Source organism: Chelonia mydas, chromosome 9, assembly GCF_015237465.2.
Source record: "Chelonia mydas isolate rCheMyd1 chromosome 9, rCheMyd1.pri.v2, whole genome shotgun sequence".
NCBI classification, from domain to species: Eukaryota; Metazoa; Chordata; order Testudines; family Cheloniidae; genus Chelonia; species Chelonia mydas.
In genome coordinates this window covers 14948558-14974816 of record NC_057855.1, presented here as the reverse complement: position 1 = coordinate 14974816, position 26259 = coordinate 14948558, and the positions used below count along the sequence as shown (strand labels likewise).

Below are 26259 nucleotides of genomic sequence, written 5' to 3'. Positions count from 1 at the left end.
GCTAAACTGAGTCTATTTTTAGTGAAAGAGTTCCAAAAATATACAAACTAAATTCAGATGCCATGAAGGAAAAGATTCACTTTTCTGTTGTACAAGAACAGTTGTATCCAACTGAGTTAATGTAACAAGATATTAGTTGATCTTACTCTTATATTGTCAATGTGACACCCTCCTCCCCCAAAAAGACTGAGGAAATCCCTAAAGAGAGGTAAAACAATTAATATTAGAACAAATACTTTGGACTCTTAAACAATTACTTAAATTCAGAATCTGAAATCACTTTAGAAACCTAGATCATCACTAGTTCAGTGCTAAGAATATACAAAGATGTGGGGATTTTTTTTTGTATATTTAAACAGAATATGTAACTCTTTGGAACACTGGTGAAAACTGTAAAGCTGTCTTTGATACTAAATTTCTTTAACACTTCAAGGTAAAAATCTAAGAATGACATACCTAGTAAATGAGTGTTGCATGAATGACACTTTTTTTATTTTAATATTGTGTGGAAAAAATTAAGGAAATTAAAGTGCCCTATATCAAGATGGAGTCTGTGGAAGAGTTTGGGGATTCTGAGTCTCCAGAATTTGAGACAGTCTTCATTGTAGCAGACTTTCAAGATACCATCTTGGAGAACTTGTACAAGTTTGACTGTCGTGTTCTTGGACCTCCAATAGTACTTCATTGTGCTCAAAAAGGAGAGGTAAGATGAAAGCAAATGACCTATACTTTTACTTTATTTGTTGATGGACACTGACAACACATGTAAATAGTACTAACATGAAGATTCTGACTGCTTTCTTTATATAGTAGACGTTTCATTTAAATTGCAATTATAGCTCTCCTTATTGTTTACATAGATGAAGATCTGGTATTGTGATGGGGCAGCTATTCTGAATCTCTAAATTCTTCTGAACTGGAGGCATTGCTGAAAGCTGTATCAGTCTTTCTCAGTGCAGAATTCTGGTCATTCACATGTCAGTGTTTCACAACATACATAAATGGCCTTTAAAAAAACTATATAGTAAGCACCCATGGCTCTAACGTGACTTGGGATTTGTTGTTGTTCAGCACTTCTGAAAAGTAGGCCATAAATGCAGAGTGAGTGGCTTACAACTGCCAAGCCAATGTGCACAAGTAGCTCAAGCCAGTCAGTTATGTTCGCAAATTACTTCTCTTCCCCCACCTCCAGAGAAATGCTGGAAAAAGTACTAGACCTGGTCTATACTTGGTTTGGTTAATGGTGTGAAATTTCTTAACCAAAATAGTCACCCAAGTAAAAGTCCTGGTGTAGATGCAGTTGAGCTGGTATAAAAGTGCCTTATACCATATAGTTTATTCCTTTTCATGTACAGGAATAGGTATACTAGTATAAGCACCTCCTATGCCAGTGTAAGTGTATCCACACTAGATGGATTATACTGCTTCAACTATACCAGTATATTACTTGTAGCACCTAGGATGGTTAAAGCAGTATAACTTTCTAGTGTAGACAAGGCATTAATGTAATGTATAGTGTTTTTTTTTTCTTTGTGTATTACTTCCATTTCTTAACACTTTCAAGAGCCTTGGTGACAACATGAACCCCTTCATTGCTCCCCCTCTTATACTGCTATCTGCAGGTTCTTCTCAGAAAGGGAAAGCTACTAGGAATTCAAGTCCTGAGAAATCCAGTTAAATTAACTCATAAAAAAATAAAAACATGGTGTTGAAACTGCTGATAGTGATGCCTATGTTAAGTACCATTTGAACCACCCAAGAATGGGTATCCAGCATAGGCTGAAAGTATTTTATAATCCATATTATAATCCCCTCTAAAGTCTGATGTTGACAAAAGAATATTCAAAGTAGGATCTTTGACATACAGGAGAAGTGCACAAATACTACTTTGCACCAGGAAGAGGTTTAAGGAAATACAGATGCTAATTACTAACATTTACTTGAAATTAATAAATTATCTGAAATGCTCCTCTTCTTTGGAATACTGCACTGAGTGAGTAAAGACTGCTTTAGTGCCAGGCGCTTCTGTCCAACATGGTTGCTATACGGTGCAGAAGAAGTTATACTTCTAATACTAACAGTTCCAGGGTAATAATGCTCTGTTGCAGGACAATAGTGTATAGTATGATCCTATAGGAGACATAGGGACACCTATGATAAAGTTACAACTGTAACAAGTTTACAGCACTGTTTCAGCACAGGCTACAGAGATACTTCAATCATTTCACCAAAAGGCTGGCAGTTCCTCTTTCAAGACATACCAGAAAACAATGAGCCTTGTTAATTGGTATCAGTGCATTTTAATAAAGTTAAAATCCTGTAGAGCTACTGTCCAAGTTTTTTTTGTTTAACCTCTTTTTTTTAAAAATAGCTTGTGGTTCTGACTACTGTAACAAATCATTATTTGATTTCAGCCTCTACCTTTCTCATGTCGCCCATTGTACTGTGCAAGTATGTTGAATCTGGTGCTGTGCTTTACAGGATTCAGGAAGAAAGAAGAACTAGTAAGATTCTTTCTTTTGTCTTACACCCTTGTCCCCTCCCCTTTCTTGGACTGATTAATCTACATGTAACTATATTCAAGGTAGTTTTCTGTTACATTACCCCTAGTGTACAATGTCTAACAGTTACTAAAGCTTGTATTCTTGAGTACAGATTTAGGATTCTAGGGTCTACTTAAGACGCTCTCCTGCTCCTGTTGAAGACAGTGGGACTCACTGACTTGCATGGGAGCAGGATTGGACCCTTAGGCAGCATTGAGTTGATCACCTAAGAATTTGACCTGTCACTTGTGTTGGATAATGTACATGCTCTTGAGTGCACTCAAGTAAAACTTGGATATCTTGATCAGAGCATTTGGAGTGTCACTGCCATGTACTATAATCGTGTCAGAACTACAGCTAAGCAGCATCGTTCCTGATCAGTAGTCAAATGGGAAACTTTGATATTATAAGAAGCAACTGATAATTCACTTGGTATCTTGCTATCATATAAGCCACTACTGAATCAGTGTTCTGGCATGGTATCAAGGCAAACTGTACTGCTGGAGATGCTGGCAACTGCATGAAGCACAGAGCCAAGACCATCTTCCAAGAGCTAGGAGTTAACTCTGATGTCCTGCCAGGCTCAAATTGAGCAGTCCACATTCATTTGTTCTAAACTCCTGTTCTTTTTGTTTTGGTTTTTTTCCCCCCCAGCCAAGTATGTTAGCCTTCATTTCTATGTTTTAATAGCCCAGAATCCAAAGACAACTGCCAGTTCCACTTACAGAAGTGGCAGCATGACAATGGGCTATGATATGTTGGGGAGTCATCTTGTTTAGTGGCTCTATGGGCTTCTAGGTAAATTTTTGACTTTGATGGGGTGAGATGATTGTGAAGCAGCATGAACAGCTAACTGCATAGCTGAGAAAACAGCAATGATGGCTTGGATGTTTCCTTAAAATACATTTGATTATACATTAAATACTTCTAAGGCAGGTAACTTTTATGGCTTGCCAACCATGTCTCCTTTTAAAAATGACTCCTTTAATAACTACAACAGTACAGGTTAAATGAACATGCAAAAGCTTTGCTTTACGTTTAGTTCCACTGTAATTTGTATGGTGTGTATAGACCTCTTGTCTTTGTCCCTTTATTAACAGCTGTAAGTTTCAAAAAGTGTATGATTCTCTTACTTCCTGACTCTTGCTCTTCAGGTTAAGCTTGTGACCTTGGTTCATCATATGGGTGGAATTATTCGAAGGGACTTCAGTTCAAAAGTTACACATCTGGTGGCTAATTCTACGCAAGGAGACAAATTCAGAGTACGTGAACTTGAGTTTGCACTTCAAGCACTTCAAAAAGTTTCTCAGTGTAGATTGACCCTTTCAAATCAGACCTTTTATTTTAACTTGGAGCAGATGCACTTTTGTAATGAAGAAAATAGGCTAAGTACAAAGGATTAAAGATTTCAGCATATCTTTACTTCTGTGATGTCAAGCTTTAAAAATAACAGGTGGTAATTGTTTAGCTGTTGGAATCAAGAAACGGCCTGTTTTTAAAATTACCCTTTGTCTAAAGGCTTTTGTTACAGATGAAAACAACCTCTGAAAATAAGCATTTTGTCTCTTGTGAAGTACTTAGCATTAAGTTAACTGAGACCACTGCAACTGAGGTTTCAGAGCACTTATCAGCTTGTTCTGCTCCTATGGGTGTGCCTACACTACAATAAAAGACCAGCGGCACAGTTGCAGCTGACCCTGGTCAGCTGACTTGGGATGCTGGGCTAACAATTACAGGGTAGAGGTTCAGGTTGAGATCCACCCCCTTTGTGGGATTACATCACAGAGGCTAGTCTCTAGTCCAAGCCTGAATGTCTACACTGTTTTGAGCCCCATGAGCCTGAGTCAATTGACCTGGACTCTGTGACTTGGTGCCACAGACTTTTTTATTTTATTGATGTGTAGATGTACCCTATACTTTTCACAAGTATCAGGAACATTTGTTGGTATAATACAGAACATTAAGGGTGCCTTATATACATAGCAAATGTCTTTAAGTGCTGATCGTATTCTGTCTTGTGTGCTGTGTAACTTGACCAGTATTGGCTGCAACTGCTGTTGGAAACTTAATGCATTACATAAAGATACAAAGTGGAAATCAAAATTGTATAGCTAATACGGAACACTTCCATCTTTTTAGGTGAATAGAAGGACCCTGCTAGTTACAGCAATAAGCCTTCATAGTCTCATTCTACTATACTAAAACAAAAAAGGAGTACTTGTGGCACCTTAGAGACTAACCAATTTATTTGAGCATAAGCTTAGCTCACGAAAGCTTATGCTCAAATAAATTGGTTAATCTCTAAGGTGCCCCAAGTACTCCTTTTCTTTTTGCACATGCAGACTAACACGGCTGTTACTCTGAAACCTATACTAAAACAGCCATCCTTATGTTTTGGTCAGTATGTTGATCATTACAGGGGAATGCTTCGCTCTCTGGATGCAAGTTTACTGTGTATATATAGCTAATACACTCTGAATCTTTATTGGGATTTCTATATTTGATTTGGCACAGACTACCAAAACACAACTATTTCCTTGCAATAAAAGCAGTGACTATTCTATTGTGGGGACGACCCTAAATTATGTCCTGCTGGATGTTCTGAGGGTGGGAAGAAGTGTCAGAATAAAATAAGTATAAAAAAGGATACGATTTGGTCTTTAACGAACCTCTGTGATGTCTTTGGCTTCAACCCCTACCATAGCAGCAGTGCTGAGCCTTCAGTCTCTCCTGGCACTCGCGCCCCCCCCCCCCCGGGTATTTTTTTAGTAAAAGTTATGAACAGGTCAAGGCCTTCTGTAAACTTTTTTTTTGTTTTGTGACTTTTACTAAAAATAACCATGACCCAATTTTAACCTTAAAAATAGGCTAATGCAAACCTCTTCGAAAACTGTAAGCTGCAGATGCAAGTTTGTGATAGTTTCTCTCTCTTATCTAAACAAAGGTAGAAACTTTTTTCACTGGATAATGTACTTCTAGGCTGCAACTATCATTGTAAATGGGGTAGAGCTTAACGCTCACGTTTACTGGGTAAATGTTGAAATGGATGTTGTGGCTTTGAGTCTGTTAATGAGTAAAGATACTTGCGCATCTAAAGATTCTCTGTACTGTAATCACTCTAACTACAGTGATCCATACTACTACTTGGTTATCTGCTGATAGACATAGTATAAGGTGGGGTGCATAACTAGTTAAAAGACTGTATTCAGAGCAATTACCAATGGTTTGTTGTCACAGTGAGAAGACTTATTTAGTGGCGGTCCCACAAGGATCTGCCCTGTGTTCAGTAGTATTAAATATTTTCATTAATGACTTGGGTAATGGAATGGAAAGTGCACTTATAAAATTTGTGGATGACATCACGCTGGAAAAAGATGATGCAAGCGCTTGTGAGGACAGAATTAGAATCATAAAAGACACTGATAAATTGGAGAATTAGTCTGAAATCAACAAGATGAAGGTCAATGACAAGCGCAAAGTACTTCACTCAAGAAGAAAAAAATGAAATGCCCAATGCAAAATGGGAAATAACTGGCTACAGAGTATTACTGCAGAAAAGAAACTGGGGGTTATAAGTGGATCACAAATTGAATGAGTCAATGTGATGCACTTGTGGAAAAAGGCCAGTATTATGAGTCTATTAACAGGAGTGTTGTATGAAGACCTGGGAGGTAAATTGTCCTGCTTTACTTGGCATTGGTGACACCTCAGCTGCATTACTGTGTCCAGTTTTGCTTTGATATTTTAAGAAAGATGTGGGCAAATGAGAGTCCAGAGGAGAGCAATAGTGGGCTAAAATTTAGGAAACGTGACCTATGAAGAAAGATTTTAAAAATTGGGTGGGTTGACAAGTGGTGAGGGGCCCTCATAAGTCTCCAAATATGTTAAGGACTGCTCCAAAAAGGATGGTGATCAATTTGGTCAAGTCCACTGACGGTAGGAAAAGAAATAATCTTACTTTACATCAAGGGAGGCTTTGGCTAAATATTAGGGAACACCGTCTAATTGTAAGGATAGTGAAGGACTGCAATAGGTTACCTAGGGAAGCTGTGGAATCCCTGTCACTGGAGGTTTTGTAAGAACAGTTTAGACAAACGCCTTTCAGGGATGTCTGCCTCAGTGTGTGCGGATGGACTAGATGACCGCTCAAGGTCCCTCCGGCCCTACATTTTCTGTGATTCTGTTTCTCAGAGGAATAACTTCATCCTTTTTACAATACCTGATTTCCAAATTAGAAATGTTGCCAGGAATCTTTCTCCAAGTTTGGAAGGAACTTAAATGGAGAGTTCACTTGTCATAGCTAATGACTTCCTTCTCCTTCTAGCTTGCTGTGAGTCTGGGAACTCCTATTGTGAAAGCTGAGTGGATTTACAAGGCTTGGGAGAGAAGGAATGAAACGTAAGTGTTCCAAAAAAAACCCAAACCCCACTCAATTTGTACCTTTTCTATGGTACAAAAACAAGCTTCTATATAGTAGTGACAGTAAATATACAACTGGTTTAAATGAATATTTATTTTTAAGTGACTTCCGTGCAGCTGATGAGGAATTCAGAAATGAGTTCAAGGTTCCCCCATTCCAAGACTGCATGTTAAGTTTCCTTGGATTTTCCGATGAAGAGAGAATTAACATGGAAGAAATGACAAAAATGCAAGGTTATTGTTATTGATCACATTTGCAATTGAATTTATAGGCAATGCATTTTTATCTTTAAATTTGTCTAAAACTAAAATGCTGACTCTGCATGTAGGGAGGTTTGAACAGATCTTCTATTTAAAAAGCTACGTTTAACTTTAGATCTCATGGGGCATAAAGCATGTAGCAAAACCAAACTTATTTTGTACCAAAGTGAGGTGTGTGGTTTTTTGTTTTCTGCAATGCTGTGGATTCAAAACTGTTGCTTTTACTATTTCTTTCCTCCCACCCACCCCTTCCTTCCTCCACATCTAATCGTCAATATTTAACTTTTTGGGAAATTGGTTAGAAAAACGTGCAGTGTGTATGCTTGGCTTCTTCTGACTCAAAGTTGCATTCCACAAATATCTGTTCAAGTGTGTTACTTGAAGCATGTAGTACTCACAAGTTTTATTATGTATTTGCAAGAAAATAAATCCCTTGTATAGAATTTATGGCCAAATATTTGTTTCCCTTCAATAGTGTAATACAACATAATGAAACTACTTGGCTGACTCGGTTGGTTTAAGGTCTGTTCTTACAGTGCTGTGTGTGTGTAATGTTATATATGAGAATCTTGCAGCTAAAGTTTTTCATATTATATAGAACTGCACCAGCTATTGTCATGCAAACATTATACAACTGAGCCTTTATCAAGACAGAGAGGGAAGGAGTCTCCCTCTTTCAATGTCCTTGTAGCCCATGTGGTACAGCTAGCTTTACAATGTACATAGCTTCCCATTTGTAATGGCTGTGTTTAGGTAAGCCGTTTCTGGCTTGCTCTTTAGGAGCAATGTCTTTGTCGGAGTCTCGTTCTCAGACATTCTCAAAGATGTTCTCCAAATTATTTTTTAAAAATAATCCCTAGTGGCACCTAAGCTCCAGGAGAGCAAGAGATCTCTCTCCCTTTTTTTAACTTCCACCATAGCAGAAATTGTGAACTTGAGGAGGGGCTATAGTCCTCCTCAATGGCAATGGTGCACCTTGGCTTATCGAGGCTGTCCCCTGAAGTTGTACTGCAATAGAATGTCTGCTGGTACTGTCGTCGTTTCCAGAGTGGTGTGTGCCGGGGGTGCCCAGGGTGCAGCTGTCTCAAAACTTGCTGACCAACTCCCCCTTCATCTTGCATCTTCTCTCCTTCTTTATTACTCCTTCTCTACCCCAACTTTGATACTACTTCAAAATAATCTCTTACCAAAACTTTAGATGCCTAATTCTTCAGTTAATTTGATTTATTCTCTTACTATAGGTGGGCAGTACTTGCCAGTTAGTGATGACAGGTGCACACATCTGGTTGTTGAAGAAAATACAGTAAAAGATCTCCCATTTGAGCCTCCAAAAAAACTTTATGTTGTAAAGCAAGAGGTTAGTGTAAACAGAAGTCTTAGTACTAGAGTATTTTTTTTTAAATCATTCAATATGTAAGCAACAATTCTACTGGGTATATATAATATATATTCTGAATGAACATAGTTACACTTTGGGGATTTTTTCATACATGTATGTGGTATTGAATATCTCAGGTCAAAAGCTTGTATAAAGTTTTTGAAACCAGTTATAAAAGACTTTCTTTTCCCCATATAGTGGTTCTGGGGAAGCATTCAGATGGATGCCAGAGCTGGAGAATCCATGTACTTATTTGAAAAGGTATGTTGACCTCTAGTAGTATTGTAATATGTTGACTCTAAAAGCTCACATCCTGCAAATACTTAACTTGATTACTGTGAATTGTCCACTGAAACTGATGGGATTACTCACAGTAATAAAGTTAAGCATGTGTGTAAGTATTTTAGGGCTTAATTTGGATGCTGATAACTTATGATGACAGTATATTTCTAAAATTCCTAAATTCTCTTGAAGCATTCAGACTAAAACTTAAACATGTGATTTACTTGGACTTTGCTTGCTTAGTAGTCACTTCGTGGTGGTCTCGCAGTTATGCAGTACAGAATTTTTAAAGCTGGAAAAACAAACACATAGCCTTTTTTTTAATAGAAATCCTGTTTAATAACCTAAGGGACTGTAGTGTCTTAAACTATTAACATGTTTGCTGTATAAAACTTTCAATTATTTTGTTTGACCATACAGCAAAATGGGGGCAATTGTCTTGTGTAGTGTGTATATATAATCTATATCTTTTCTGTACTCTATACAGAATCAAGTTGGAGGCAGTGACTAAAGTACTAAACTGAATTTTCATATCTAATTACAGCCAGAGAGTCCTGAACTCAAAAAGTCAGTGTCGCAACTTTCTCTGAATACCCCAAATAGCAATCGCAAAAGACGTCGCTTGAGAGAGACCCTTGCACAGCTCACCAGAGAAACTGACATGTCACCATTCCCTCCTCGGAAACGCCAATCAGCTGAGCATTCCCTTTCTATGGGGTCTTTACTGGATATTTCTAACACGCCAGAGTCCATCATTACCAATGGAGGTAGTTGAAAGAAAGGTTTAACCAAGCTTACCAGTGCTTAAAGCGGTATTCTTTCTTTGCAAATTACAGAAGTAGAAAAAATAAGCTATGCTACAGTTCTGACAAATAACTACAGGCTTTCTCCCTTTCAAATTATGCAGGGAGCAGAATAGGAGTGAGGCGTTCAGACACAGGTAGAGGCCAGGCCAGCTGTCGTCATGTCAGTAGATGTAGTCAAACATGGAGGAAAATGAGGAAAAAATACACATTTACCACATATAAATCTCCAGATAATGTTACTCCAAAGCAGTGTGTGAATCTTGTCAAAAGTCTCCAGCAAACAAACAAGGTAGCTAGCATTAAGTCATCTGGAAACCTAGGCAATAGCATACCTGGAAAAGGTACAGTATCAAATCTCCAAAAAAAGATTCTTTTTCCAAAGGAAAGCAAAAAGATCACTGTAAGTCAGACTTATCTTGAAGCCTTGAAAGATACTTTTGCCTCATGTCAACATCTTGTAGGGACAAATAACATATCAAACGTGCCACAAGATTGTGAAGAACCAACTTGCTTAACTTATGTTGACCAATTAACTAACCCAGAAACTAATATCTCTGCATTTGGTTCCTGTGGCAGAGAGCAAATTGCAAAATTCACAATTAGTCAACTCCTGGAACTTGGACTCCAGAATAAACCCCAATTCCAACATGCAAGAGAGAGATCTGGAAATGCTACAGATGTAAATATGAATACCCTGACTTGTATGAACACCTGTGATTATGTCCCGCAAGTAACCTATGGCCATAGTCATCAGGGAAAGGACAGCAAGGACCAGTGTAGCTTTATAAATGAAACATCTTTGATAGAGGAGACTAATGTTTTAGTAGGAGACTCTGAACCTTCTTCTGATTCAAAATCAAAAGCCAGTTACAGTGATACCAGTGCTGCTCTGATAACAGGTAAGAGTACTTGCTGCAGGCACAGTAATGTTGAAGCTGATCAGTACAAATTCAGAAAAATCAGGCATAAACTTCCCCTCTAAGCAGTGTTTGTTAAATGTACATCATCTACTTGGGATGTGATCATGTCATTCTTCAGAATGTACAGAATATCCCAAATCAACCTAAGAGTCTGTATTCCGAACACCACTAGCTGCACAACTAGTTCCCCATGATTCTCTCCTGTAGGATAGAGGTTTTCAGGCTTTGCATAATGTGGACCTTATCTTTAGTCTCATACACCACGTACCATTTCATTGGCGGTTGCTCATCTCATGACAAATGCTTACATGGAAAAATAACAATGAGGAAAATACTTACACTTTTCTTTAAATAGCGTTCAGCAGCTAGAAATAGAGAGGTACCTTCATATGAACAGGCAGCTCTCTGAACCCCTAGAGTGGTGCACCATTTTGAGAACTAATCCTATAGGATATAAAATTAAGTTTTTTATTTTTTTAAACAAAAAACTGATTACAGTACTCTCCCTAGCTTTATGGATATTATCCATGGTGTAATGTCACTGTTCTAGGGCACTTGACAGTCCTAGTAGGAGCCTTAGCCCAAACTCAAACTATGTCAACAGTACACATCTTACAGTGACACAGCTGTACTGCTGCAGCTGCACCGCTGTAAGGTCTCCGGCCAGCATAATTAAACCACCTCTAACTAGCAGCAGAAGCTATATTGGTAGGAGAGCGTCTCCTGCCAACTTAGCACTGTCCACACTGGCACTTTTTGTTAGTGAAACTTGCGTCACTCAAGAGTGGGGTTTTTCCGCCCCCCACACTCCTGACTGACCAAAGTTTTACTAACAAATGTGCCAGTGGGGAGACAGCCAAAAGAAGTCTCCCGCTAATAGAACAAATGTTCTCCTTGCATCAAAAAAGATAATATAACCTTTCTATCCCTTTTCGATATTAAAGGGGATACCTTTAACAAAAGCAGCTGATATCTTTCTGATAATCTTGAGAATCCGTCTTGAAGATTTTAACACAATTCTAAAATAGTCTGTCTTTCCCTTTCGTCAGAAACACCAAAATCATCTTCAAAGCCTTCCAAAAATTCAACTCCTCTACCTGCAAAGCAGTCTGCAAGATGGCAGGTTGCAAAGGAACTGTATCAGACAGAAAGTAACTACGTAGATATTCTGACAACAATTATTCAGGTAAGTTGTTAGATTTGCTACTGTATCTAGATGAGTCTCTCTAGAGAGAGGCATAAGACTTCAGAAAAAAGAAAAGGAATTTGTTCAAAAAGGAAAAAATCTTTGTAACCTTTGTGAACCTTTGAACAATGAGTAAACCTTTGTTTAAAAAAAAAAAAAAAAAAAGGAATTTTGTTAAAAAAAAAAAAAAAAAATATTGAATACCATTGAGCTAATTTCCTTTGCAGTAGCTGATCATACATTTAAGAATGAGCTCAAATATGATTATTCAATTAGAGGAGATGTAGCATAAGCCTTTGCCCTACTTCTCTAATGTGGTGGTTACAGAATGGAATGGCCTTGATAATGGATGAATTTAATGCTTCTACCCTCAAACCCAGTATTTTCTATGTGGCATAATACAAAACACTCCAGTGAAGTGTGGGAATGAGGAGTTCCTCTTGTCAAGTTTATGGTTTATAGAAAACATGACCAGGAAATAAAACATTGCAAATCTTTCCTTCACACCAATATTTCAAGTTTAATAGTGGTTAATATGTGTATACGTTATCTCAAAGATGAAAGCTGAATCCATTACATTTTTGTTTGTTCTTTCAGTTATTTCAAGTTCCTTTGGAAAAAGAAGGGCAGCTTGGAGGACCTATCCTTGCACAGGAGGAAATTAAGACCATATTTGGCAGCATTCCAGACATCCTTGATGTGCACACTAAAATAAAGGCTAGTTTTGTCATGCTTATCATTTTTTTTTTTCCTCCAGACCATCAGTTATTTTCCAACTTGAGTTATTTATTGTGTGCACCTTTTAACAGTAGACATCTGCACTCAATTGGAGGGGGTATTCTTAACTTGCTTGTATTGTATAATGCTGTCTGGTTCAGAATGACTGGCTGCCATGTTTTGTCTTGAGTTGGCTCTATTTCAGGACTGGTGAATGATGTGCAAGTCTAAAACAGCTTAGGATCCTGCAGGATCAAAGGCCCTGTACATATAAGTAGGTGGTACTTGTAGGTTGAATGTAGAAGACTTCAGACCATTGTATAGTAGATATTGTAGAAACTCTTCATTCAGATCACTCCACTCCACAGGCTGGCTTGTTCCATTTCCTTCTCAATAGCTGCTTTCACAGGGAGATCTCTAGCTGTGGGATTTTTTTGGGGGGGGGGGGGGGGGGGGGGGGGAGGAGGAGGAGGAGGTCTTTGACTGACCTGGGCCCACATTCTCAAAAATAGTCTAACATTAGGCTAACTTTCCAAAGTGTTGAACACCCAGCAATTCCCACTGGAGTAAAGAGCAAAGACACTGAAAAATAACTGGGGGATGTGTGTCTTATTTTTAAAAAGGTTTGTCAGATTTTTGGTGTCCAGTAGTAGATTCCTTAAAGGGGCCTGACTGTTCAGAGGGGATGAGCATTCATCACTTTGTGAAAATCAAACCCCTTTAAAAGGTGCCTTGAATTGGCCACACACAATCAGTTGTTTTTGAAAATCTTGGTATAAGCTTCTATCTCTAAAGACTTTAGCATGGAACTGAGGCATGCGCTGAAGTTCGGGGTGAAATATAGCCTGCATCACTCAGTCTCTACTCTTAGTTTGGATGCTTGATATGCAGGTTGCTGTCTAAATGAGCCGTTAAGTTTTTTTGCTGCAATAGGGCATATCAAGGAGCCATAACATTGAATCTCCTGATGAAACGAGATACAAATTTCAATCAAATGAAGAAAGATTTTTTGCTTTTATAGTTTTAGAAACAACTTAATATGCAATTGCAAGATGCTATTTTTGGTGGTTTTGGACTTTCAGTCCTGATTCATATTTGAATAGTCTGGAATAGAGGCTTTCAGACTGCTTGCTTCCTTCTCAAATTAATTTTTAATAATCTTAGAAATTATACTGTATTTTGGGGCATTGTTATCAATGCATTAACTGGGAGGTGCACAACATACACCTGCAAGTAGGTGGTGCTCAAGGTGGAGGAGGTGAAGGCCACTTGCCTCTTTCCTCTGTTTTCTTAGTCATGGTAAAAAGGAAGAGCAGCACAGGAACAAGACACTCAAGTGACTTACACATGGCATAGGCTGTAAGTGCGAAGGCCTAGGATCGAACAATCCTAGCTGCCACATAGAGCACTGTAGAAACAGCGTTGCTTGAAATGCATGCTGGTCCTTTTCACTGTCTGCTCAGGATGCACTGAGTGCTAACACACTCCTAGCTCTGACATCAGCCAATGAGTATAAACCTGTGTAGTGTGACATGCTGGAACTGAAGTTGGCAACATGGGCGAGGTTTCTGTGCTGCTCTGGTGCAGTTGATAACTTTTTGTTTAAAATTTTTAAACAATAGAATTTTAATGGAATAACTATGAAAGTAAATAGAATCACTATTATAGCCTTGCTATTTTGAGATTAATTTAGTTTGTGTCCTCTGCATAGTCCTACTTGTGGGATGCACTGGTGTGGGTGCAATTCAAATGGTGGAACCTTCTCAACAGTGCCTGATAGACTGCTCATGTGTTTGTCCTATGCTTTCCCTCTGTGTTATTGACCATGAGACCATGAAAGAGGATATGGCATCCTCTTCCACCTCGGTTCCTTCCAACTGCAGCAGCAATTGTGTGTGAACCATCAGGATCCATTGAACCTAGATCTTTCTCTTGAGAAGAACTTAGTGGTTTATCTAGCTTTAGCTTTACTTTTTAATGTAGTTTGTAGTGTTAGTTGTGGTAATTTTAAGTTTAATTAGTTAATGAACAGTTTTTATTCTTCAGTAGTAAAGTCTGAGATTCTTCAAGTCGATCCAGACATGTATTCCACTTAAGTGCATGTGCACTGGTGCTAGAGAATTTTGCGTATCAGTACCCTTAGAGGGACTGTGCTCGCACCTCATGGCTGTAGTCTCTCTCCCCTATCTATGTGAGGCAGCGCCACCCTGTCCCTCCCTCTGTTCCTTCTTGCTACCTGTGGCTGGAGTTGGAGCTTGGAGTGGTTTAATCACACATTTCTCTCGACAACATTACCATCTGTAGCATGTTTTTGTTCAGCCTTTCCCTCCTTTGAGGCAGTGGGACTATCCCAGGGTTAAGTCAATCTACACAAAACCAAGGCTAAACTTTGCAGCCTGAGCTCAGCTCCCTGCATCTTGGGGCGTGGCTGCTGCAGGGCTGAATGAAGAAGAACAGCAGTGTTCAGGTGACTGTCCAAGTCCTCCTCAATAGTAGAAAGCCCTCCATCAAGGTGGCCCATTCAGCGGTGTAAAAGGGTCTTTGGTATGGTCATTAGCCCACAGAGTCCAACCAATACTAGCTTCTAGCCAGGACATTTTGGAGTACCTGCTGCACCTTAGTTGGGGCTGGTGGTGACCTCCTTGAAAGTACATTTGGCCAAGATATTAGCTATTTCATCCACCTATTCAGGGATGATCAGTCATCTCCAATGCTATAGTGGCAAGATTTGTGAAAGGGCTCCTTTTGTCTGCATCCTCCGGTTCAAGAGTCTTTCCCAATGTGGAACCTTAATGTAGTCCTTGCAGCCTTAATAGGACCTCCCTTTGAGCCCCTGACATCTTGTCCATTCCTGATCCTGTGTCAGAAAACCACGTTTTTGGTAGCCATAACATCTGCTACCAAAGAGTGAGTTGCAGGCTCTGATGGCACAGCCTCCTTGTATAGAATTTTTCCAAGGATAAAGTGACTTTATGATTACTCCCAAAATTCTTGTTTAAAGTGGTTTCTCAGTTGCACTTGAACCAGGTGGTATATTTACCTGTGTTCTGTCTGAAGCTGCATTCCTTTCCAGAGGGTCAGAGTCTTCATACATTAGACATCAGGCAATGCTTAGCCTTCTACCTGGACAGGAGCAAACTGTTTTGTACTTTGCCTCATTTGTTTCTTATGCAGATCCCATGAAGGGTCAAGCAGTCTCTTACCAGATCTCCAAGGGGATAACATCCTGCATTAAGACTGTATATGAAATAACTTCAGCCGCACCCTCTCAGCGGGTATGAGCTCTTGCTATCGACATTGCTTGTGCTCTTGTAGAATTTCTCATAAATGTTTCCATATGGACATCTGCAGGGCTGCTATTCGGTCATCTCTTCATATGTTCACAAACCATTATGCCATAATCGCATCTTTTGGGATGGATTTGAATGTTGATAGTGTCCTGCAGTCTTTGTTTAGGTAGACTCCAAACCCTGCTTCCTAGGGCAGTACTGCTTGTGAGTCACCTAAGTGGAATACCTGGCTGCATTGAGTCGAAGAAGAAACTGTTACTTACTGTAACTGGGTCTTCAAAATGTGATGCAGATATTTATTTGATGACCCACCCTCTGTCCCCTCTGCAATGGAGTCTCATCTCCAGGCATAGGTGCCAAAGAACTAAGGGAAAATTGGGGCGGCGCTGCCTCATGCAGTCTTGGGAGGGTACTAACACCATGAAGTGTGAGCACTTTCCCTCTATGGGTACTACTAAACAAAAATCTCCAGCTCCAGTGCCCTGGGCACATGCACGCATAAGTGGAGTACACCCCTGCATCACATCTCAAAGAACCACAGTTACAGTAAGTAACTGTTTTTCTCCCATGGTGGATTGAGAAGTTGAGACTTGGCTTCCAAAGGTGCATCTCTCGTCCAACAGTCTTTCCTTTGTTGGACATCCACACAACGTGCTTGGTATGCCTCTGAGCATCCTTAAAGGAAAGTGGACCCTCTGAATCCACAGCACTTGTACTCAAAGGGTACACGATGACTGTCAGAACAGGCTGAAAGCCATATTGTTTCAAGAAATCATGGTTGCAAAACTGCCCAGATCTGACACATCTTATCCAAGGTGAATAGGGCACTGATGGCCTTTAGGAACTAGAAAGACACTATGCAGAAGACTCCAATCTTTGCCATTGGACTTCTGTTTAGTTGGTTCCTAAATCATTGGATCTGACTTAGTCAGTCCTGGCCTCTGAAATAAAAGCCAAACCATGAGGAAAAAATTTCAGATGCTTTTATGTGTTTTCAAGAGACTGAGATAAGGTTCCTGTTAGTAGGGCCCAAATGCATGCAGGAAACCCTTTGGTTTTGGATCAGAGAATCCTAAATCGGACTAAGTTTCTGGTTCAGGTAAAATCCCTGCCTAAGAGTTGTCCCCCTTGGTTCTCTGAAGATCAGTGGTATGAAGATCATCCCAGAGCCAGCAGTCAGGGCCAAGTCAGCTCTTGGGTCAGCAAGAGGTAAGAATCCTTCCCTTTCCCCTAAGGCAGAGGTTCGTAAACTTAACAACCTATGAACCCCTTTCACTAAAATGTCAAGTCTCGCCAACCCCTCATAAAAATGTATATTACGAGGGATTTTCTCTTTTTACCTGAGTATAAATTATGAAAGCATTGATCTTGCAAATATAAAATTTGTTTTTATGACATGCTTATTACACACTTTTATCATTACAATATTTTTATTACATTATGAAAACGGCAACACTCTTCCAAGATCTCACTTTCGTAACTTGTATCACTTTTTGAATATGTCTGTTAGACAAGGCTCCTATTTTTCATCAAGGAGTATCAGATGTGAAACAGCATGAAGGTATTTAAGAAGCCAACTCAAATCATTCCTCCTACATAAGCATTCAGGTCTTGAACAAGTTTAAGCTTTTTTTTGTAATGTGCATTGTTTGCCTGGACAGCTCATCATTTTAAAAACAATACTAGCTGCCTATTTAAATTTAAAAACCGCAAAAAATATCCACTTCCCTTTCCATTTCTTATAAGGAGTCTTGAAGTTTAACTCCTCAGTGTGATAGATATGCTTGCTTTGATCTGCTTAGCTCTTGGAAGTCCAGGAAGACTCCAGGCTGCTGGCCCTGCACTGCCCAGAGTCCCTAGGGACAGCTCTGTCTGCCATTTTGGGAATTTTTTCCTGAGAACCCCCTGTAACATTTCACAAACCGCCAGAGGTTCACAAACCCCAGTTTGGGAACCACTGCCCTAAGGGGATACAAAGAAACCTACTGCTAGTTTTTATCCTCAGATCTCCCACCAGGGAGGATTGTTAGACAGATTTGTCCATAGATGTTTTGCAGCAGAAGTGAAGCAGTTTTTGTCTCTCCCATTAAAGTTGTTTCTTCCTTCTCTATTTTACATACATCAGGTCCAATAGTTTCTCCATTTGTCAGATCCACAGTCTGAGGAATAATTGGAATGTTTTAGACATACTGTGACAGAATGAACCCTGTATTTACACCCTACACATAATAGTAGTGATCTTTGTCCAAGGTATGCATTGTGAGGTATCATTTGAAAACGCATAACTTGTTCATCAGTAATACCATGGTTAAAATGTGTGTGGCAGCATTATAAGTAAAGTTGTAAACGTCCCCCTGTATAATGTTCAGATGCATGTAGCACCAAACTGGTCATACAGACTTGTCTTGAACAAAGGAGTATGCTTCTCTTAATATGTATTTAACCAATATATAGCATCACCAAGCAGAAATGGGGAAGGGGAGTGTGACCAGGGTCCCACTGTGGGTCAGCTGAGGTCACTCAATTAGGGAGAACTGCAAAGAATGGGGCCAAGAATCCAAACTGTTGGATATTTTCAATATTAGATTTACCAAGCCAGCATAAAACAGCATCTTTATCTCACTGGTTGCCCAGAAGCCAACAACATAGTTCCCTTGAAGTAACCCAGCCTCAGGCCTCCATCCTGGTACCCTAGTCAAATATGATTTCTGAAAATCTTCATCATAAAGTTCTACCAATCTCAAAGGATTGGACACCTTACCTCCCAGATTATTGAATATTCCAGGTAGCGGTGGGTGTGGGTGTGAGGCTTAAAGATCAATATACCTACAGACACAAGTTCAATTCTTGAGGTTCAGATACATAGCTGACATGGTAGTTGCAAAGAGTCATTAAGATATAGTCCAATGTTTATATTTCAGGGCAATCCAATCAGAACGGGGGTCTCAGTCCTTGTGGCTTAGACTTTCCCCTGCATGAAACCTCAAGCAGATCTGAGATGACAGAATCAAGACCCAACAGTCTTTTATACAGTTTTCTAGTAGTCACTTGACCATACAGACCTGGGTAAACAATAGGCTTTTGATCTAACCACCTGCTTTCTAAACACCACCAGTAATTAGTTACACAAATTAACATAGGGCAATTTATTCATTAGGCAGTCTATCACAAACTTCAGAGACATACAGACTGACATTACTTCATCCAAAATTCATCTAAATGTTAATATTCCCTTTTGAACTCTGAATTAATAGTTTATAGTTACAGACAGGAACGGTCTGTTCGCATGGCTAACTTTTGAGATACAATTAGTATCACTTCTAACAATATAGGTTTGCATTTCAAAATTCTAGCCCACCTACCATGAATGGCCCTAATTACCATTCGCATACCTTTCTAACATGACTTTAAAGGTGGGCTCTGGGTCGTTCAGCCTGCAAGCTGCTTAACCCTTTCTGGCCATGAGTTATACTTTGTATAAGATTTGCTGTAATTATATAGCAGTGGTAGCAAAAATAGTTTGCATAATTATATTTTAATTAGATAATGTCACATGGAGGAAAACAAAAGCTCAGACAGGTGAGAACCCAGCAGGGAACATTCTTCCACACAGATTTTGTCTCCTGGTTCTCAGCTGGAAATGCTTTTCAAAGGGGGACTGAAACGATAAAAAGGAGGGCAAACACCTAAAGAGACTTCTCTCTCTCTCTCTCTCTCTGCCCCTTTCACTCTTTGCACCTGAGAAGACACAAGCAGCAGCTGTTGGACTCTGGGGTAGGCACCCTGACCTAGAGGTTGGTCAGTAATACTGTTTTTGAAGCATATGGTGATGAGCAACTTTGCTTGAATCTAATATAGTTTAAGTTGGGCATTAAAAAGCATTTTATCTTGCGTAAACTTTTCTTACTCTTATGCCTCATTGCTTATACTCAAAATTCATTTCTTTGTAGTTTATCAATTCTTATTGGTTTTATCTAATCCAGTGTTTTAAGCCAGTGTCTGGGTAACTCCATTTAAGGTGGCAAGTAGTTGTATGTTGTTCCCATAATGGACTTATATATTTGAACTGTCCATGAGAGGGCTGGGCATTACATTCCTGGGGGGAAATCCAGGAGTGGGCATGTGTTGGGGTCACCGTGCAGTATAACTAACGCAGAGTGTGGTTGATAGGCTACAGTTACACAAACAAATCTGGGAGTGACCTGCACGCTGGCAAACTGTTCATTAGTGGTCCAGGTTGAGAGCTAGGGCATTGCAAGGCACTTCAGATTGTAGGGTAAGGGTGACACAGCACCCCACTGGTCTGGATTACAGCCCAGGATGTCACACTTAACAGGTTCGGTTATCTCTATTTGGGTTGGAGGGAGAAGAGGAAAGTGATAGTTTGTCTTACGAAGGGTTTTCATTCTCTCCCACATTCTTTCCCCAATTACCGTCATTGGGAATTAATATCCCATTTGAGAATGCAGGACCTTTCATGTCTATCTGCAAACTGGGAGATAACCTTGTTTTGACTTACACTTCGATGATGTTTGGAAAGCTGTTTCACAATGATGAATGCGAGGCATATGTACGTCTGTACGATTTGTAAGCTTAAAATCTGGAGCACAGTTCTATAGCAAGTGTTGGATTCCATAGCAATTGCCGCACAATGTAAGGCCCTGAGTAAAGAAATGTATAAATACTAGCTGTACAACTTAAATACATGGATCTTTTAAATCAGGCTGCCTATTGTCTTCCTAATACAATTGTTTATATTCCAGGAAGACCTTGAAGGCCTTATGATAAACTGGGCTGAAAGCAAAAGTATTGGTGATGTCATTCTTAAATATGTAAGTTATTTTTACAGTAGCTGTAAACTGGTTTTTACTAATGTAATCTAAAATGCATTGAGGAACACCACTAATCTTTTTGGATGAAAACTGCTCTGTACATATTTCTCATTAGTGTATCCAGGATAAATCCTCAGTTGTCAATTTAAATAATGACAGAGTAAGGAAGCTCCTGCAGTAACTCATGTCGAACTAAAGACTTCTTTCTCTCTTGTATTGTAATGTTGGGCAAAGCTCCAAAAAGCTTTGTACAGACGTTTATCCAGACTCTAGAAACCAGGCTTGAAATGTTACAAAGAGATTTTTCCTGTAACCTCTGGTATTCCACTGCTGTTTGAATAAACTGGGAGCACCAAGAAAACAGCCTGTCAGCTTTGTAATTGTGTGGTTGTACTTTATTGCTTCCACTTCATTCCTAGTGAAAAGATGCATGGGGGAGGGGAGAGGGTAGTTGAAGAAGGAATAAATTTAAACCAACTCAGAGGGTTAGTTTTAGTCAGACCAGGATTTCCTATCCCTTGGTAATGAATACGCAAGAAGGTAGGGACAAATGCAGTTCAAGAGAAACAACAATTGGAATACAGTTGTCCAATGCTCTCTCTGACTAGGGCAAATGAAGCCTATTGTCAATACTGTGGCCATATTTTCAACTGTCACGTTCACACATCTTAGCCCAAGATAAAACTACAGGCAACCCTATGATTTCTTCTGTAGGATGAGGAAGAAAATCGGTGAAGAAAAGGGGTTCTGTTTTCAAGCTTCAAGGAAGGTGTAGTCTAAACAGTAAGACCTCAGAAGTCCAGAGTGGGAAAACGGCTACAGCTTTCAAAGCTGTCTTACTACTGTAATACAATGTACATAAAGACTGCTTGCTTGTTTACCTAAGGTCTATGCTTAAAGCATTTTGCAATATTTTTTTCAGTCAAAAGACTTGTTGAAAACATATCCTCCTTTTGTGAACTTCTTTGAAATGAGCAAAGAAACTATTATGAAATGTGAAAAACAGAAGCCACGGTTTCATGCTTTCCTAAAGGTATTTATGCACTGAACTTTATTTTCAGCAACTTTTTGAATATATTACTGAGATTAAAGTTTAATACCACTAAAAAATTCACTAACTCAGTGAATCTTTAGATTTCAGTTAGGGGAAGGAAAAATACAGTAGAACTGTAAATTTTGGGCATGGGGTAGAATGGGAAGTTTAGGCACTAGAATCCTCAGTAATTCTTCAAACCTTTATAGAGAAGTGGCATTTAGCAACCAGTGTGTGACATTAGTGTCTCCAGGGTAACAGACTGTCTGAAACAAGGCTGTTACATTTAAAATGTAACAATCATCAGCACCTCCCAGAAAGTGTTGATATCACTGTGGGATTAAGTTTGTGAAAACAAATGAAGGGCATCTTGCTGCTTCTTAGATGGGCAACCTATTTTTTCTGGACTAAAACAGAGATTTAACTCTCCTTGGTTGAATTTTGGCTATTTCCAGTGTTAGGAGGTTGGGGGTTTCTAACTACAAGTTGGCTCTTCATAGCTATTAAAAATAAGATGGAAGGCACTGGGTCAACTGGTAGACCATGTTAATGCTTCCATAAGGGAGATCAGGGAGTCACATTCACTCAAAAGATTTTTATGAGCCTGTTCAATAGTTACAACAGTCAGGATTTTGCCAACTACTGCCCTCTATAACTTGTCCTTCTTGGGAAGTGGTTATTCGGAAGGTGGTCAAACTCTGGTATTTGAAAGTCTTGGGTTGCCTTCATTCCTAGACCTGTATGTGGAATACTAAGAACTGGTTTCTATTGCGGATTGAGTGATGGATAAGAATTGAATTGGATAGCAAAATTGACAGACTTAACACCTACTATCAACCTGATTGGGGGTGGGTGGATAGGATTGCACTTGGATGCTACTGTGCGCCACCTTTCAGACTGCCCGAAGGAGGGGTGCTATTACTAGGGGATCTTTAATATAGAAGCAAAGGGGCTGGGAGTGGGGGAAGGGTTCCTTTTAGACTCTGTAGTGGAATGATAACTTGGTTAAACATAAATCTAGGTAATAGTTTTTCAAAAATAGGCTTTAGACCTAGTTTTAACAAAAGCTGTGTAAATGGAGCTGAATAAGCACCCAGGGGTGTTGCAGTAGTCCAGAACTTTCACATTGCTGTTACTTGTATTTATAGATTCTCTTTTAATACTGTCTTTTTTGGCATACACTATGCAAGTGGTAAGAATTGAAAGTACTCTTTAACATACTAACTTGAATTATAGTTTCATATCTCAGGAATGTAACTGAGAATCCGCTATGCTTAAGAACTTTTTTTTTTAATTCCCTGTTAGATTTCTCAAGCAGAAAAGCCTGCATGTTGCTCTGGTGTAAAATGCAATGCCTTTCTCCTTTCTAGATAAACCAAGCTAAACCAGAGTGTGGCCGTCAAAGTTTGGCTGAACTACTCATTCGACCAGTTCAGCGGTTGCCTAGTGTTGCTTTACTTCTAAATGGTAATTTTTTTTGGTACCGTTTTGGGTCAGACACCTGGCTTATTAGGCAGTAAATGAAGTGGTGGTTGCTGTTTAGATGAATTAGAATCTTATTTCAGTGTTCCAATCGTAGTTGGTAAAGCCAAGAGCCAGATTGTGTGGTATGTATTTCAGTAGATTCAGTTGGTCATATGCTTCACTTCAGCATACAGGTATAGGCAAGCCTCTACTCTGTGGAAATGGGGTATATGCTCTAAATCTGAATCTATTTCAGCTCCCAAAGCCACAACCTTTATGCTAAAATAATTGGGAACACTTCAGTGTCATAGCATGAACTACTTTCTGTAGTCATTTCAGTTCTAGTGGCTCACTTAGTGTGTGAACTGCTACTTGTTGTAACAGTCATTATGTACTCCTGAGTGATGTACTTGGGATGCTCTTAAAGGCACTCTAGTTTAAACATCCTTCTTGCCCTAAATCTACTACCTAGCAGTGTTAAAGTAGAGCCTAAGACCTCTCAAACAGACATTGTTTTATTTTACTTTATGCCTGTGACAGAAGCTTATGTGTAGCAAGTTTTGTAATTTTTTCTATATATGACTATCTTGTGATTGTCCTGTTTTTATGGATCTTTCAACCCACAAAACCAACCCCCGGCCTCTTAAAAAAAGGGACAAGATAAGTTAAATGAAACTCAAAAGAGAATGTGAATGCACAAAAACTGGCAGTGGACTTCAAGGCAGGGTCGTACTCTTGAAAGTTTTCAACTTTCTTAATTGACTAGATTTCAGCTTTATGTTCCTTCACAAGCACTGCATGTTAAGGATAGAACCTAATATTTGTTGCTGGGATTGGAGTGTAGATGACTTTTTTTCCAAACATATAAACATGGATGTACAAAAATACATACAAATGGCTTGTTAAGTGGCTAGATATTGTGGAAACTGTATATGCAAATGGAACATGCAGACGTGAAACAGCAGTGAGCACATATGACTCATACCTCTTGAATGAGTGTAGGTGAGCATGAAGGTGACTGAAAACACCCATGAGTGTGCAAGATTGATTTCAGCAGAAAACTCACTAATTTGCTTTATCATGTTGGGCATGAGGCTGCATTAACTTAACAATGAAAAGTAAGAGGTCTTCCTATCATGGGAATTATGAAAGCAAAAGTTTAAATGATTTATTGTTGCAGAGATTCAACACTTGTTTAACATTTTCCTACTGCAGACCTTAAGAAACATACAGCAGAAGACAACCCAGACAAAGGCATGCTAGAAAGAGCTATTGAATCATTAAAGGAAGTGATGACGTAAGTGACTCTTTTGATATGAAATATTCTCTCGGGTCTTACTGAGGTATCTTGCAAATCTCAGTAATGCTGTGGCACCCCATACCTCTTCAACATTCCTCCCACCCCATGCCAGAGCTTTCAATGGAATCCTCCGAAAGCGGCCTCGTAGCTATCTTTTGCTGTGCGTGCCTGGGGAATTCCTCCCTCTCGGCCCATGTTGGGTCTAGCACTTTTAGAGCTCCCTTATGCCGCTCTTAGCCAAAGTAAAGGAGATCTTCACACGCATGCACACCCCACCTTGACTGACCCATTATCTTGACTCCAGTGAAGGCTATTGGAAGGACATAAACTACTGGTGGAGGATCAGTTTCTGGTGTGTGTTATGTAACTGTGTCGTAATAGAAGTGTTCTCCATCTTGAAGTTCTAGGTTCTAAGTCTTGCAGGTATAGGATGTACCCTAGTGAGGAAAGATATTCAACATTAGACTAATGCTATATTTGTCCAATACAAAAAATTATTCATGAACTCTAACTAGCAACAGTTCACTTACACATGCCCAAATCTCTTCAAGTGAGCATTGCATTTAATTCAAAGGACAGAACAAAAATGGCGAGTACTTGGCACTGCTGAAAATCAGTTTCTGCTTCTCTGTTCATAGTTGCTGAGCAGTTTGCTGGTTTCTGCTAACGTGTAACTGCATTGTTCCAGATTTGGATGCACATATATTTAATACATTGCACATGGAAAAGCAGTTCACTTAAATGATCATGTTTGTGGTGGTGGTTTTTTTTAATTTGAATGGTCAATTACTGTATACTGTATTGGTGTGCCTGTGGGGACCATATCTCTGAATGAATGTCCAGCCTCACTTTTGTGCCTTTAAATTTAGTTTGATCTGTTCTTATTGTTTAATACTGATTAAACCAACATACTTTCCTCAGGCACATTAATGAAGACAAAAGGAAAACAGAAGCACAAAGACTGATCTTTGATGTTGTGTACGAAGTTGATGGATGTCCAGTAAGTTACTGCCCTCAAGCTATTGACCTGTAGAATGACTAACCAACTGACTTAGCCCTTGTGTTAAAATTCTACTTAACCTGATTACCTCTGTATAACTCTTGTGTTTAGAATGTACATTCAACAATATCAAAGGTTAAAAGGTCCTTCACTATAAAACCATATTTCCAATATTGAGTTGAGTGAGTGGTAGTCTGGCTCGTATTTATTAATGAACTGCTCATTTCTACCATTTAGGCCAATCTCTTGTCATCTCACCGAAGCTTAGTTCAGCGATTGGAAACGGTTGCACTTGGCGATGACCTCTGTGACAGAGGAGAACAGGTCACGCTCTTTCTGTTTAGTGACTGTCTAGAGGTAAGGCTGTAGAAAATTCTCACTGAACTGAGGCATTGCAGAATGCATTGTAACTCAAACTTTAGTATAAATAAGCAAGTTATCCTAAATACTGAAACCCTATGAAGAAATACTAAACGGAGAGGGCAAGTTGAACATTTAGCCTGCTATCAATATTGCCGGTTTCTTGGCACTACTGTAGAGATTGCACTGACAAGTTGGTAATGTCTTATATCCCTAATGAGCTGACTACATATTGGCAGTGAAAGACATTATGTTGAAGCAGCATATGGAATAATACTGTCCGCTAAAGTAGAACGATGGTGCTTCAGTATCTGTTGCTCTTCCACAGGACACAGTTCCTTGGTACAAAAATTAAACTAGTGACATAAATGAGTTTAGCTTAGCTATAATTTTTCTTCTGGCCTATGCCTTCTGATAAATCATTCAATTTTTCATAAGTAAATGCAGTGCATAAAGATAATGTTCGCA

The 26259-nt window shown here is 39.3% G+C and overlaps 1 protein-coding gene across 19 annotated transcripts in view; it reads left to right on the top strand.

Annotated features, from left to right (window-relative positions):
• The window catches only part of ECT2 (epithelial cell transforming 2), a 137049-nt gene that overhangs the window by 93006 nt on the left and 17784 nt on the right, over positions 1 to 26259 (top strand). For 17 of the 19 annotated variants that reach the window (XM_043521744.1, XM_043521745.1, XM_043521742.1 and 14 more), the window contains 16 exons: positions 521 to 703; positions 2415 to 2504; positions 3698 to 3805; positions 6868 to 6941; positions 7066 to 7196; positions 8465 to 8580; positions 8800 to 8862; positions 9428 to 9650; positions 11659 to 11795; positions 12393 to 12512; positions 20566 to 20634; positions 21557 to 21667; positions 23038 to 23134; positions 24347 to 24428; positions 25353 to 25431; positions 25669 to 25788. In XM_043521744.1, the coding sequence (XP_043377679.1) occupies positions 521 to 703; positions 2415 to 2504; positions 3698 to 3805; positions 6868 to 6941; positions 7066 to 7196; positions 8465 to 8580; positions 8800 to 8862; positions 9428 to 9650; positions 11659 to 11795; positions 12393 to 12512; positions 20566 to 20634; positions 21557 to 21667; positions 23038 to 23134; positions 24347 to 24428; positions 25353 to 25431; positions 25669 to 25788 (1803 nt within the window). The remainder of the gene's footprint in view (positions 1 to 520; positions 704 to 2414; positions 2505 to 3697; positions 3806 to 6867; positions 6942 to 7065; positions 7197 to 8464; positions 8581 to 8799; positions 8863 to 9427; positions 9651 to 11658; positions 11796 to 12392; positions 12513 to 20565; positions 20635 to 21556; positions 21668 to 23037; positions 23135 to 24346; positions 24429 to 25352; positions 25432 to 25668; positions 25789 to 26259) is intronic. The other 2 variants (XM_043521746.1, XM_043521737.1) reach the window with 1 other exon arrangement.